At 37.1% G+C, this 12,900-nt stretch overlaps 1 protein-coding gene across 1 annotated transcript in view; it reads left to right on the plus strand.

Annotated features, from left to right (window-relative positions):
* LOC121381888 (endothelin-converting enzyme homolog) overlaps window positions 1-12,900 on the plus strand; it is a 36,513-nt gene that overhangs the window by 20,636 nt on the left and 2,977 nt on the right. Inside the window, exons 9-13 of the mRNA XM_041511284.1 lie at window positions 1-8; window positions 5,302-5,462; window positions 6,830-6,901; window positions 8,049-8,147; window positions 10,858-10,931. The exon at window positions 1-8 is cut by the window's left edge and continues 275 nt beyond it. Of these exons, the coding sequence (XP_041367218.1) occupies window positions 1-8; window positions 5,302-5,462; window positions 6,830-6,901; window positions 8,049-8,147; window positions 10,858-10,931 (414 nt within the window). The remainder of the gene's footprint in view (window positions 9-5,301; window positions 5,463-6,829; window positions 6,902-8,048; window positions 8,148-10,857; window positions 10,932-12,900) is intronic.

The raw sequence follows: 12,900 nt of genomic DNA on the forward strand, positions 1-12,900 counted from the left end.
CGAGTACGGTAAGAGACAGCGGTTACCTACTTAAAATTAATTAAACCACTTCATTCTGCACATCATCGACGAGTACGGTAAGAGACGGCGCTCACTTGACATTAAACCACTTCATTCAGCACATCATTGACGAGTACGGTAAGAGACGACGGTCACTTGACATTAAAGCACTTTATTCTGCACATCATCGACGAGTACGGTAAGAGACGGTGCTCACTTGGCATTAAACCACTTCATTCAGCACATCATTGACGAGTACGGTAAGAGACGACGGTCACTAGATATTTTAGCACTTCGTTCTGCACATCATGGACGAGTACAGTAAGAGACGGCGGTCACTTGACATTAAACCACTTCATTCAGCACATCATCGACGAGTACGGTAAGAGACGGCGGTCACTTGACATTAAAGCACTTCATTCTGCACATCATCGACGAGTACGGTAAGAGACGGCGGTCACCTACTTGACATTAAACCACTTCGTTCTGTACATCATCGACGAGAACGGTAAGAGACGGCGGTCACCTACTTGACATTAAACCACTTCGTTCTGTACATCATCGATGAGTACGGTAAGAGACGGCGGTCACCTACTTGACATTAAATCACTTCGTTTGGTAGACAGGTAAACTGTTCAGAAGAAAATATACTGAAGCAAGAAAACCATCTAGAAATAGAAAAACACCAGAAAATAAAGAGAGACTTATAAATGAAAAAACATCTAGAAATAGAAAAACACCAGAAAATAAAGAGAGACTTATAAATGCAAGCAAATGTTATAAAAACACTATTTTAAAATATTCGAATTTATATAAATGGAGAAAGGAAAAAAAGGTTTACAGAATTACATAAACATGATTCTCGATCGTTCTAGAAACTTCTGCGAAAAAACTCGACTGACGGAAAAACATCCTCACTGGATAAACTTTTTGAATATTATAAAGATATCAACAGCACAAATAACGACACGGAGGAACACGATGGACCATCGAATAATGATAACGAAGGAATTGATCCGTTGTTAAATAATATATATACACCGGTAACAACAGAAGAAATACTGATCATAGTTAAAAATCTTAAAAACAATAAAGCACCTGGAATAGATGGAATAATAAATGAATATATTAAAGAAACAATTAATATTATGATTGATATATATGTTAAACTTTTTAATATCGTTTTTGATAAGGGTATTTTTCCAGAGTCCTGGTTAGTTGGTATTATTAGACCTATCTATAAAAAATGGAGACAGAGATAACTCAGAAAATTACAGACCTATAACCCTACTTAGTTGCCTTGGAAAGCTGGTTACTGCTGTTATAAATAAACGTATTACTTTATTTCTAGAAACAAATGAGCTATTATCTGAAGCTCAAGCCGGGTTTAGAAAAGACTATTCCACAGCTGACCACATTTTTACATTATATGGCCTTATTGAACTGCTAAAAACTAGAAAGAAAAAATTATACTGTACTTTTATCGACTTTAAAAAAGCTTTTGATTCTGTGTGGAGAGTTGGACTATGGGATAAAGTACTGAAAAATGGTATAACAGGTAAATGTTTTAATGTTACCCACAGTATGTATGAACATATTAAATCACGTGTGACTGTTCAAGGTGTTTATACAGATTATTTTCCATGTTGTATAGGCGTGAGACAAGGTGAAAACTTATCACCTCTTCTGTTTCATTATTTCTTAATGACATTGAAGATACTTTCAAAGCGCATGGCTGCAATGGACTTAGTCTTGAAAAAACCATAGCTGACGATATGCTACATTTGTGTACTGTTTTATTTGTTTTATTATATGCCGATGACATGGTACTCCTCGCAGACAATTATGATCATATGCAACATTTATTAGATGTCTTTGATGTGTATTGTAGTACATGGAAATTAACTGTCAATTGCACGAAGACTAAGGTTTTAATTTTTGGTGGTAGCAAGAAGGACTATAAAAAAATATTTAATTTAGGAAACATAATTTTAGAGAATGTAGAGATCTACAAGTACCTTGGGATAATTTTTCATAAGTCTAACAAGTTTACTAATACTAGAAAAGCTTTGTTTTCACAAGCCGAAAAAGCCATGTATTTTATCTTAAAACAAGGAAGACGGTATGACCTTTCTGTACAAGTCCTTTTGAAATTGTTTGATTGTATGGTACAACCTATTTTGTTATATGGTTGCGAGATTTGGGGTTTTGAAAACTTGTCTTATTTAGAAACGTTACAAAATAAATTCATGAAGTTTCTGTTTGTCAGTTAAGAAGTCAACGCCTGTAAATATGTTATATGGAGAACTGGGACGTTACCCAGTCTCCCGTGGTGTCAAATTAAGAATGATCACTTTTTGGTTTAAACTAATAACTGGAAAACACACAAAGTTATCATTCTTGATATATGAATTATTGCTGAATGATTATAAAAATGGAATATGTGATCATAAATGGTTAAAGTTTATCAAATCTGTTTTGGATGACGTTGGATATAGAAATGTATGGACTGCACAGTGTAACCAGCTACCAGATGTAAATCTGTTAAAACAAAGAATTATTTTAAGATTACAGGATCAGTTCTTACAAACATGGAACAATGAAATTGTTAATTCATCTAAAGCATCTTGTTACAGACTGTTTAAATCAAATATTGTGTTCGAGACATATTTAATCAATTTAGAGAAAAAATATTGGTTACCACTATTACATTTTCGACTCTCAAATCATTATCTTCCCATTGAAAAAGGCAGATGGAAAAAAATAACTTTAACAAATAGAACATGCTTTCTGTGTACAAATAACGAAATTGGTGATGAATTTCATTATATAATCTGTTGTCCTTTTTTTAAAAGATGAAAGAACAAGACTTCTGCCAAAGTGTTGCCAGTCTAGACCAAATGTTTATAAATTTAGAATGCCATTTGACAGTAAAAAAAACTGGTGTTCTTAGAAAGCTAGCAGTTTTCTGTAAACAAATTATGCATATTCTTAAGTCCCAGGGCTGAAATCTGTTTTTACAATTTCATTTTATTTGTATATGCAATGTATGTCTTCAAATGCAAGTATGAATCCATAGATATACACTTGTTTTATCTGATGTACATTATTATGACGAATGTGCCATCTTGTCATTTATTTATTTATTTAATTATATTTTTACAATGTACCTCATATGCCGTTGAATTACGGCCAGAGTGTAAATAAAGTTCAGTTCAGTTCAGTTCAGTTCAGTTCTGCACATCATCGACGAGTACGGTAAGAGACGGCGGTCACTTGATATTAAAGCACTTCGTTCTGCACATTATCGACGAGTACGGCAAGAGACGGCGGTCACTTGACATTAAACACTTTGCGATTTTAACAATAAAGTAAAAGTTTGTTTTGTTTAACGACGCCACTGGAGCATATTGATTAATCAATCATCGGCTATAGGTTGTCAAATCCTTGTTAATTCTGACGTATAGTATTCAGTTAAAACACTGATTAATTAATCATCGGCTATTGATTGTCAAACCTTTGTTAATTCTGACGTATAGTCTTCAGTTAAAACACTGATTAATTAATCATCGGCTATTGATTGTCAAACCTTTGTTAATTCTGACGTATAGTATTCAGTTAAAACACTGATTAATTAATCATCGGCTATTGATTGTCAAACCTTTGTTAATTCTGACATATAGTATTCAGTTAAAGTTTGGTTTGTTTAACGACATCACTAGAGCACACTAGTTAATCAATCATCGGTTACTGAATGTCAAACATTTGATAATTCTGACTTACTATCCACATAGTTCAAGATATATAGGAAGATATAACCAGTATGACACGCATTTCATGTGCACTACGAATGACGTAATTTTGGGAAACGACGTCATAAAATAAATAGAGGATCATAAACGAGTTACCAGTTATTAACAAATATATGTCCTGAGTGAACTAATTTTGAAACTTATTTCACGACGGACATACATTTGATAATAACTGGTGTCGTGTTTGTTATTCTATTTATTACCCCCAGCACCCCCCCCCCCCCCCCAACAAAAAAACAACAACTTTATTTTCGATATACCTACACGTAGACTATATGTATATAGAAACGATATAAACCACTTTACATACTCTTCTAGGTATTGCTATAACTTTGTAGTTTTAATCACATTTTATTACACTGAAAACAGAAAGCCGTAAACGCAAACTGTTTAAACAACTTGACGTCATTTTGTGTGTTTTCCAAATCGTGATGACTTCATATTTAATACCGACACGGTCACTGGTTTGTAAGCCTCAAATCGACCAATAGTAGTGTACGTTACACCAATGGAGAATAGTTCTCACTGAGAAAATACGAAAAATACCGCTGGGGTAATAATGCGGCTCTTTGTAATCGCTTACCAAACTGATTCCACTTCGTCCTCTCTTTCTAGTTACATTTGATATGTTTTGACATGGTCCTAGCTTGTTATTCATAAAAATAGTATTATGGATATAGAAAATAACAAAATTATTACACTCGCGTGTGACTGATACTGATTTTACCACACTCGTGCCATGATTCATGTATTACCCTAGCTCTTGCTCGGGCAACACAAGGATTCCGACACTCGTTTCGTAAAAGCAGTACGACACGCAAGCTCGTATAATAATCTCTCTATATATTTTCAGTTAAAGTTTATTTTGTTTAACGACACCACTAGAGCACAGTGGTTAACCAATCATTGACTATTGTCAAACATTTGGTAATTCTGACACGTAGTCTTCAGTTAAAGTTTATTTTGTTTAACGACACCACTAGAGCACAGTGGTTAACCAATCATCGACTATTGTCAAACATTTGGTAATTCTGACACGTAGTCTTCAGTTAAAGTTTATTTTGTTTAACGACACCACTAGAGCATACCGATTAACCAATCATCGACTATTGTCAAACATTTGGTAATTCTGACACGTAGTCTTCGGAGAACACCCTTGATACATATTTCCATTAGCAACACGTGATGATTTATACACTTTCCCATAGACAGGACAGCACTTACCGCGGGCTTTAATGTACCAGTCATCGAGCACTGGCTTAGATGGGGAAAAAAACAGAATGAGTCAACTGTGGGAATCTTTAAAACAGGATTAAACGTTAAAACGGAATTATATGTTAAAACAGGATTATACGTTAGAACAGGATTATACGCTATAATTATACCGATATAAGGACTAACGTAGGTATCAGATTTTTTTTAAAAAGGCATTGAAGAGCCGGAGTGTTGGCATGGCTGTATAAATTGTTACGTTTCTGTGTGCACACAGGTCGGCGCTGGGACAAGACTGGCAAGTACATGGGCAGAAACACGTACTGGTGGACAAACGCCACGAACCAAGCGTACCTGGACGTCAAACAGTGCATGGTGAACTTCTACTCGAACAGAACACAGGGGCCGTACGTTGATCCCGATGGAAAGACAGTCAACGTAGGTGCTAACACGAACACATAGAACATTCAACATGTCGCCTATTTATTTATACACAATCTCAGACGTGGCCAGGCAATTACAGCTGAACAAATTATGCAATTTGTAACTGTTGTTTACTTTGGTGTTATGTACATGTATATTAATATTTTACGACAGACATAGTCAAATAATTCATATGTTTTATAGAAAATTATACTTCATTTGTGAAGTCATAAGATGTCTGCACCTGTAGCTTGTTTATTTCATTCACTTCATGAAACACGTGTGTGTGTGTCTGTGTGCGTATGCGTAGTTATGTATGTGTATTTGAAGTTTGTTTGTTTGTTGGTGGGATTTATGTGTGTTTTTGTTTTGTTTTGTTTTTTGATGGGTTTTGGGTTTTTTGGTGTGGGGGGGGGGGGGGGGGGGTGGTGGTTGGTGAGGATGAATATATAGGTAGATACAATATACTAGAAAATATCTCGCAGAACCCATTTTGTATAGTTATATTTTGTTTAATTAATTTACATGTCTAGTCCAAAATTATAAGCTATGAGAACTTGGGCTACATAATATAAAATCCTTTTTCTATCTGTATCATTAATATTCATACATACATGTATAACCTCGTGATAATAACATGTAAATACTGAATGAAAATTTCGATCTGTATATAATAATGAGAATGTATAATTTTTTATTGTAATTCTGTCACTTCATCCCCTGTGGTTGGGACAGATAAATGTACACGGGTTCTGTAAATAAATATTTTAAAAATAATCTTTAGTAAACCCCACCAGTTTCAACCCAAATTGATAACTATTGGTAATATGTTTATTTACTATAGTTTAAAACATTGTGCTTTAATAGATAGCTTAGGTCTTCGTTCTGTGAGGGGAACGCAAACAAGAAACGATCTTTTCCACAGACAGCGAATTCGCGTGGCCTTTTACTCAGAATGTTCGGAGAGGAGGGAATTTAATCATAAGTGGGTAAATGGGCAGCTACACATCCAGTAGTTTTCTCCAATTGTTTGTACCATTTTACAAATTGTGTCTGTATATGCAGAGATTCGCAAAATAAGAGCAATCGATTTGGATAGTTCGCGTTCGGTTTTGCGAATCACTTCGCTTTTGCGTTTGCGTTTGCGTTTGCGTTTGCGTTCGCTTGGTGCAACGGACTATTTGGAACCCATTTGTTCGTTTGCTAGAAAAAAGCTGTCTTAGCTATATAATTTGTATGATCAGCTTTCAAAAATTGTTATCATTGATTTGTTGATTACCAAAAGACAATGTTAGAGTGTCGATAAACATTTGTCCGTTTACTTATTCATTCATTCATTCATTCATTCATTCATTCATTCATTTCATTTCATTTCATTTCAGATTCCAATCAACGCGAATTCCTTCTACACGGAGGGAATCTCGATCACAGACGGAATGAAAGTCGCTTACTATGTACGTAACGTCAACGTTCATTCCACAGCCACAGGAAGATAAATTAGTTTTAGACTAACGAAAACGTCAACATTCATTCTATAGGAAGATAAATAGGTTTTAAATTTTTTTAAAAGGTCAACATTCATTCTACAGGAAGATAAATTGGTTTTAAACTCACAAAAACGTCAACATTCATTCTACAGGAAGATAACTTGGTTTTAAACTAACGAAAACGTCGACATTCATTCATTCATTTTACAGGAAGATAACATTCATTCTGCAGGAAGATAAAATAGTTTTAAACTAACGAAAACGCGCGATGTTTGCCTACCATCGAGTAATCAGATTCTCGCTCTATCACAACAATAATCCTGTTTGACGTTAAATACCTTTACAGTGATCGTTTTCGGTTTCGTTGTTAACACATATTTCACATGTTAATCAGCAATACACACACTACATGAAGAAACCCGACATATGTCGGTGTTCCAGGTGGACCAGCAATACCTGCAATCAGCGCAGGACGTTTCCTTCACAAATTACATGTATTTATCACACTAATATACTGTTAGTAGTTTAACAATCTTGTTATATATGATACACTGCAATAAATGGTTGTTCAATGTATTATAAAACTGTAAATCTCTGACATGAATAACACGATTTTATATCCGGGTCATTTTTTGTATTATGAAAAATATGGACCGATAAAATATGATTGTTTTGTTTAACGACATCACTAGAGCACATTCGCGTATTAATCATCGGCTGTTGGATGTCAAACATTTGGTAGTCCTGACAATAGTCTTAGAGGAAACAACGTTTTTCTATTAGTAACAAAGGATGTTTTTAAATAAGCACTTTCCTGTAAACAGGACAGCATATACCACAGTATTTGGTTTACCAGTCGTGATGCTGTGGTTGAGATTAAAAAATCAACACTCAGAGAACAGGTCCATTAAGGTGATTCAATCCTATGACAAGCGAGCTCTCTACCGACTGAGCTAAATCCCGCCCCTGGTTGGTTATTAAGTACATATTATAATTCAAATCACATGTGAACGTCTAGCTCCAGTGATATTTCTATATATTTCTCAGACTTATTGGGATGTAGGGTGACGACACAATTGAAACTGGTAACAGTACTGGTGTTTTTGTGTTGCAGGCGTACCACGACTGGCAGCAGACGAAGGGGGCAGACAAACCGGTGCCGACTGGACTAGGGCTCACGAATGATCAGATTTTCTTCATTTCTGCCGCTCAGGTCAGCGATTCTCTGTCATATAATCTAGCTGTGTATCGTGTATTGTTCTGTCTTACTCGATCCTGTGTTGTACAAAACAAGCATGCTGAGAGTTCTGCTATAGCAATACACGTCTCCTACCGGCCCCCACAAATCTCCAAAGTTCAAGGGCCATAATTCTGTCAAGCATAGATAAATTCCATTTTTGCCACTTACAGCCCTTGGCCTTGACTAACTTTCTATGAAAGTCACACTTGATCCGGCCATATCTATATCAAATTGGGTAAATCGTCATGAAATGCAAACTTGATTAGTAACTCTATATGACAAACATTTTCAGCTTCAGGCATTGTGAAAAAGAACGACCGGAAAACTATCGGAGGCCGGACTCGGGATAGGCGTGTTCGAAACCCTAGTGGTATATGGACACGTTAAACCAGTTACTAAGCTAAGCTGAGACAGACGGACAGACAGACGAAATCAGAAAAAACGCCTTCGTATTTCAGCGAACGTGTATCATTTTTAATTAAACATAAATGATTTTGCAATAAAAATAATCAGTTTTAGATTTTATTTATGTTAATCAATCAGTGATTTGTCACCCGGTTTTAGAACAGGAGTTCCAAGGGCTTCCCAGTTTGTAACACTTGTAAAGTTTGAAAAAACGTTGACGAAACGTTTGTTTTGTTTAACGACACTACTAAAGCATATTTGTTAATTAATCATCGACAATTGGATTTTTAAACATTTGGTAATTCTGACAAGTAGTCATTAGAGGAAACCTGCAACAGTTTTCCTAATGCATCAAGGGATTTTTTATATATACTTACACACAGACAGGAAAGCACATACCACGACCGTTGACCAGTTGTGGTGCACTGGTTGGAACGAAACAAATCCCAGTCAGTTGAATGGATCCACGAAGGTGGTTCGATCCTGCGACGCAAACACCTCAAGCGAGCACTCAATAGATTGAGGTAAATCGCGCCCCAAGCGTTGAGGAATTATAGTTTGAAGAAGACTTTTTGATGAGCTTCTTCCAAATTTGGCCATGGAGGCTGTGTCGTTGAACGTTATTTTGTCACTTATTGCCAGGTTACAGAACGTCTACCCTCACTTTTCTGTTTACCCACATAGTGTACTTAAAGAATATGAAGAGTAACTTAGGGTGCATGTCATGCACACAGGACACACACACACACACACACACACACACACACACACAGCCAAAGGACTAATTGCATATTAAATATATTTTTTCTAAATAAAATATTAGTGGTGGTAGATTTAACGTGTTTAATTTTATTTCATAATATATATAATTTGTTGGGGGGTTTTGTACGGACAAAATTAATGGAATACCAAATCCAGTTTGGGCTACTTGCAAATATTAGGACGATCAGAAACACATTGAATGTAATGATATTCAGAAACACATTGAATGTACTGATATTCAGAAACACATTGAATGTACTGATATTCAGAAACACATTGAATGTAATGATATTCAGAAACACATTGAATGTACTGATATTCTAAACAGATATATTTTTGGTCAAAAATATTTTACAGTGCAGCAAACTCAAGATAGTCCCTTTAACAAAATGTGTGGTGAATTGGAAGGGAAACATTTTAAAGTTTGTTTTGTTTAACGACACCACTAGAGCACATTGATCTATTAATCATCGGCTATTGGATATCAAACATTTGGTAATTCCGACATATAATCTTAGAGAGGAAACCTGCTACATTAGTAGTAAGGGATCTTTTATCTGCACCAGTCAGTCAGACATGATAGCACATACCATGGACTTTGATGTATCAGTCGTGGTGCAGTGGCTGGAACGAGAAATAGCCCAATGTGCCCACCGACGGGGATTGATCCTAAACCAACTGCGCTTCAAACGAGCGCTTTCCCTTGATTGGGAAGGAAGATATGTTAGTTATGTTATCTGGGCTTCACAATACCTATTTTAAAGCCTTATACGATACTTTTATTGTCAAAACGTCGGAAAATATTATTTTTGCAAATAGGTTGCCCGTGAACATTATAAGTTTATTTAAAGGGGTTAATTAACTGGGTATATATATATATATATATATATATATATATATATATATATATTATATATAAACACACACACACGGTACTCTTAGTACCAGGTGGTTGCTTACCGCAGGTGTCCGCTAGAGCAGGTTTCACTGTATACATGTATAGGCTCCATTCTTTGTAAACAGTAAGTGCAATAACATGACGTATAGAGTATATGTCGTGTGAACCTGCTGTTTCATGTTAGTCATCATATGATGTAAGGGGCGTAGCGTGGTCTGGACCGGGGGTGTATAGGGGCGTTGTGTGATCTGGACTTGGGGGTGTATAGAGGCGTTGTGTGATCTGGACCTGGGGGTGTATAGGGGCGTTGTGTGATCTGGACCTGGGGTGTGTGTGAATAGGGGCGTTGTGTGGTCTGGACCTAGGGGGTGTATAGAGGTGCTGTGTGGTTTGGACCTGGGGGATTCGATTATGAAACTAGCGGACCCTTTATCTACATTTTTCTTGAACACCTACATGAATAGACTAATATTGCACTGTAAAAACATGTTTTAGCGTCAGCGGAGTGGTGGTTGAGGGTTGGAGTTTGTCTGCACTCCCGAACCCCCAGCCTAAGCCCCTGATGTATAGACTGTATGTTGTATGGATGAGCATTGTAAGATGACGGTATCGTTACAGACGTTCTGCGCCAACAAGAACGCTCAGGCGAGTTACAACAGTGCTCGGTACGGCTACCCGCAAGAAGATGTCAGGTATCAAATTTCGTGTCATGTGCCGGCTTACATTTTACAGCCCTTACTCGGGTTTAATAGCTCTAGTGCGTGTAACTGATCCGACATACGGCGGGGTGGGTGGGGGTGGGGGAACGATGCAGAGCGTGACTAGGGGGGTATCTCAGATTTTTGCAAGTCAGCGCAAAATACTAGTTAAATGTAGGCCCATGATATCTGCGTATCAGTTTGTGCGTTTTTCAATATAATGGATACGTATGTTCAACAAGTAAATGTCAAGCCATTTACGTCAAGTACTAATGACGGGATACTTCTAATAATATGCTAAACCAGATGTAGCTTCGTTTGGATTCCATTGTATTATTATTATTATTTTGTTGTTGATAATATGACGTCTGGTTCACAATAGCTCCACATCATTTTCGTTCACTATTTACTACTTTATATATAACAGGAAATATGTGTAATGTCAGATTCACTCAGGAAATATGTGTAATGTCAGATTCACTCAGGAAATATGTGTAATGTCAGATTCACTCAGGAAATATGTGTAATGTCAGATTCACTCAGGAAATATGTGTAATGTCAGATTCACTCAGGAAATATGTGTAATGTCAGATTCACTCAGGAAATATGTGTAATTCCTGGAAATTCCAGGAATTATACATATTTCTTGAACTCTGATCGTGAAAATTATACATATTTCCTGAAATCATTCTCATGGGCCATGAAGAGTAAACCAATAGTAATTAAAGAGCAGTTTGCATCATGCTTGGCATGAAATGATAACAGCAATATGTTTCTAAAGTCATCTGCAGAATACAACGTGAATATTTGCCACTGAGAATGCCAGAGAAAGAGACCAACTACAAAAGGAACAGTCGTCAAGCGAATCATCACCAAAGAGCCCAGGTCGATCTAATCAGCATACAGTCGACAAGCCAAGGACAGTTTAAATGGATCATGGTATATCAAGATCACCTCACGAAGTTCTGTGTTTTGCGCCTCTTGACATCTAAACGTACCGCTGAGGTTCTATTACAACTGCTCCTTCCGTGCTGCAAAGTGACGATGGTTCAGAATTTACAGCACATGTAATCACTAAAATGAAAGTAATGTAGCCAGAGTTGGTGATGGTCCATGGGAAACCTAGGCATCCACAGAGCCAAGGGTCCGTAGAAAGAGCAAACCGTGACATTAAGGATATGCGTGTTTGTTGGTTAGGAGATAACAATACAACTGAATGGACTCAAATTTGTTCAGTTTCAGAAGAACTCCAGTCTTCATGGTGGAATTAAGTGTTCCCCATCTGCTGCACTGTTGGGTTCTGATGCTCGTACTGGCCGTACATCATTTAGCCTCCTGCCTGAAATTCTCCATCGATTGCAGTCAGAGGATGATTTACTTGGAGCCTTTGCATTGCCAGTTCCTGATGAAGATGTTGATCTTGTGGCCACTGCAACTGACTCCTTTATGCCTGACCCGACAAGTACACGCGACTCTCCAACTACATCCGATTATGTTACTGTGAACGCTCAAGTAGAACGTGTCTCCTCTTGCCAAGAAGCGATTCAGATACAGCGAAAGAGAGCTAATGAATCCCAAACTATGCAAGCTGAACGCATGGTGAAAAGAAGTAAGCGTATCTTTGCAGCCGTACAAGTCGGCGACAGTGTGACTATACCCATCCCCCATGTTGACAGAGGTAGAACTGACCCACGGAATATCATCGGCGTTGTGACTGAATGTAGTGACAATGACATGTACAGTATTGCTGTGAAAGGTGGCACTCTCAGTGGTAAATATTCACGTAGCCAAATTGATGTGTGTGTGTGTGTGTGTGTGTGTGTGTGTGTGTGTGTGTGTGTGTGTGTCTCTGTGTGTGTGTGTCTGTCTTTGTGTGTGTGTGTCTGTCTTTGTTTGTGTGTGTGTGTGTGTGTGTGTGTGTGTGTGTGTGTGCGCGCTACCAAGTTGTATTGTACAGATGACT

The sequence above is a fragment of the Gigantopelta aegis genome, chromosome 9 (genome assembly GCF_016097555.1).
Source record: "Gigantopelta aegis isolate Gae_Host chromosome 9, Gae_host_genome, whole genome shotgun sequence".
In the NCBI taxonomy this organism is placed as follows: domain Eukaryota; kingdom Metazoa; phylum Mollusca; class Gastropoda; order Neomphalida; family Peltospiridae; genus Gigantopelta; species Gigantopelta aegis.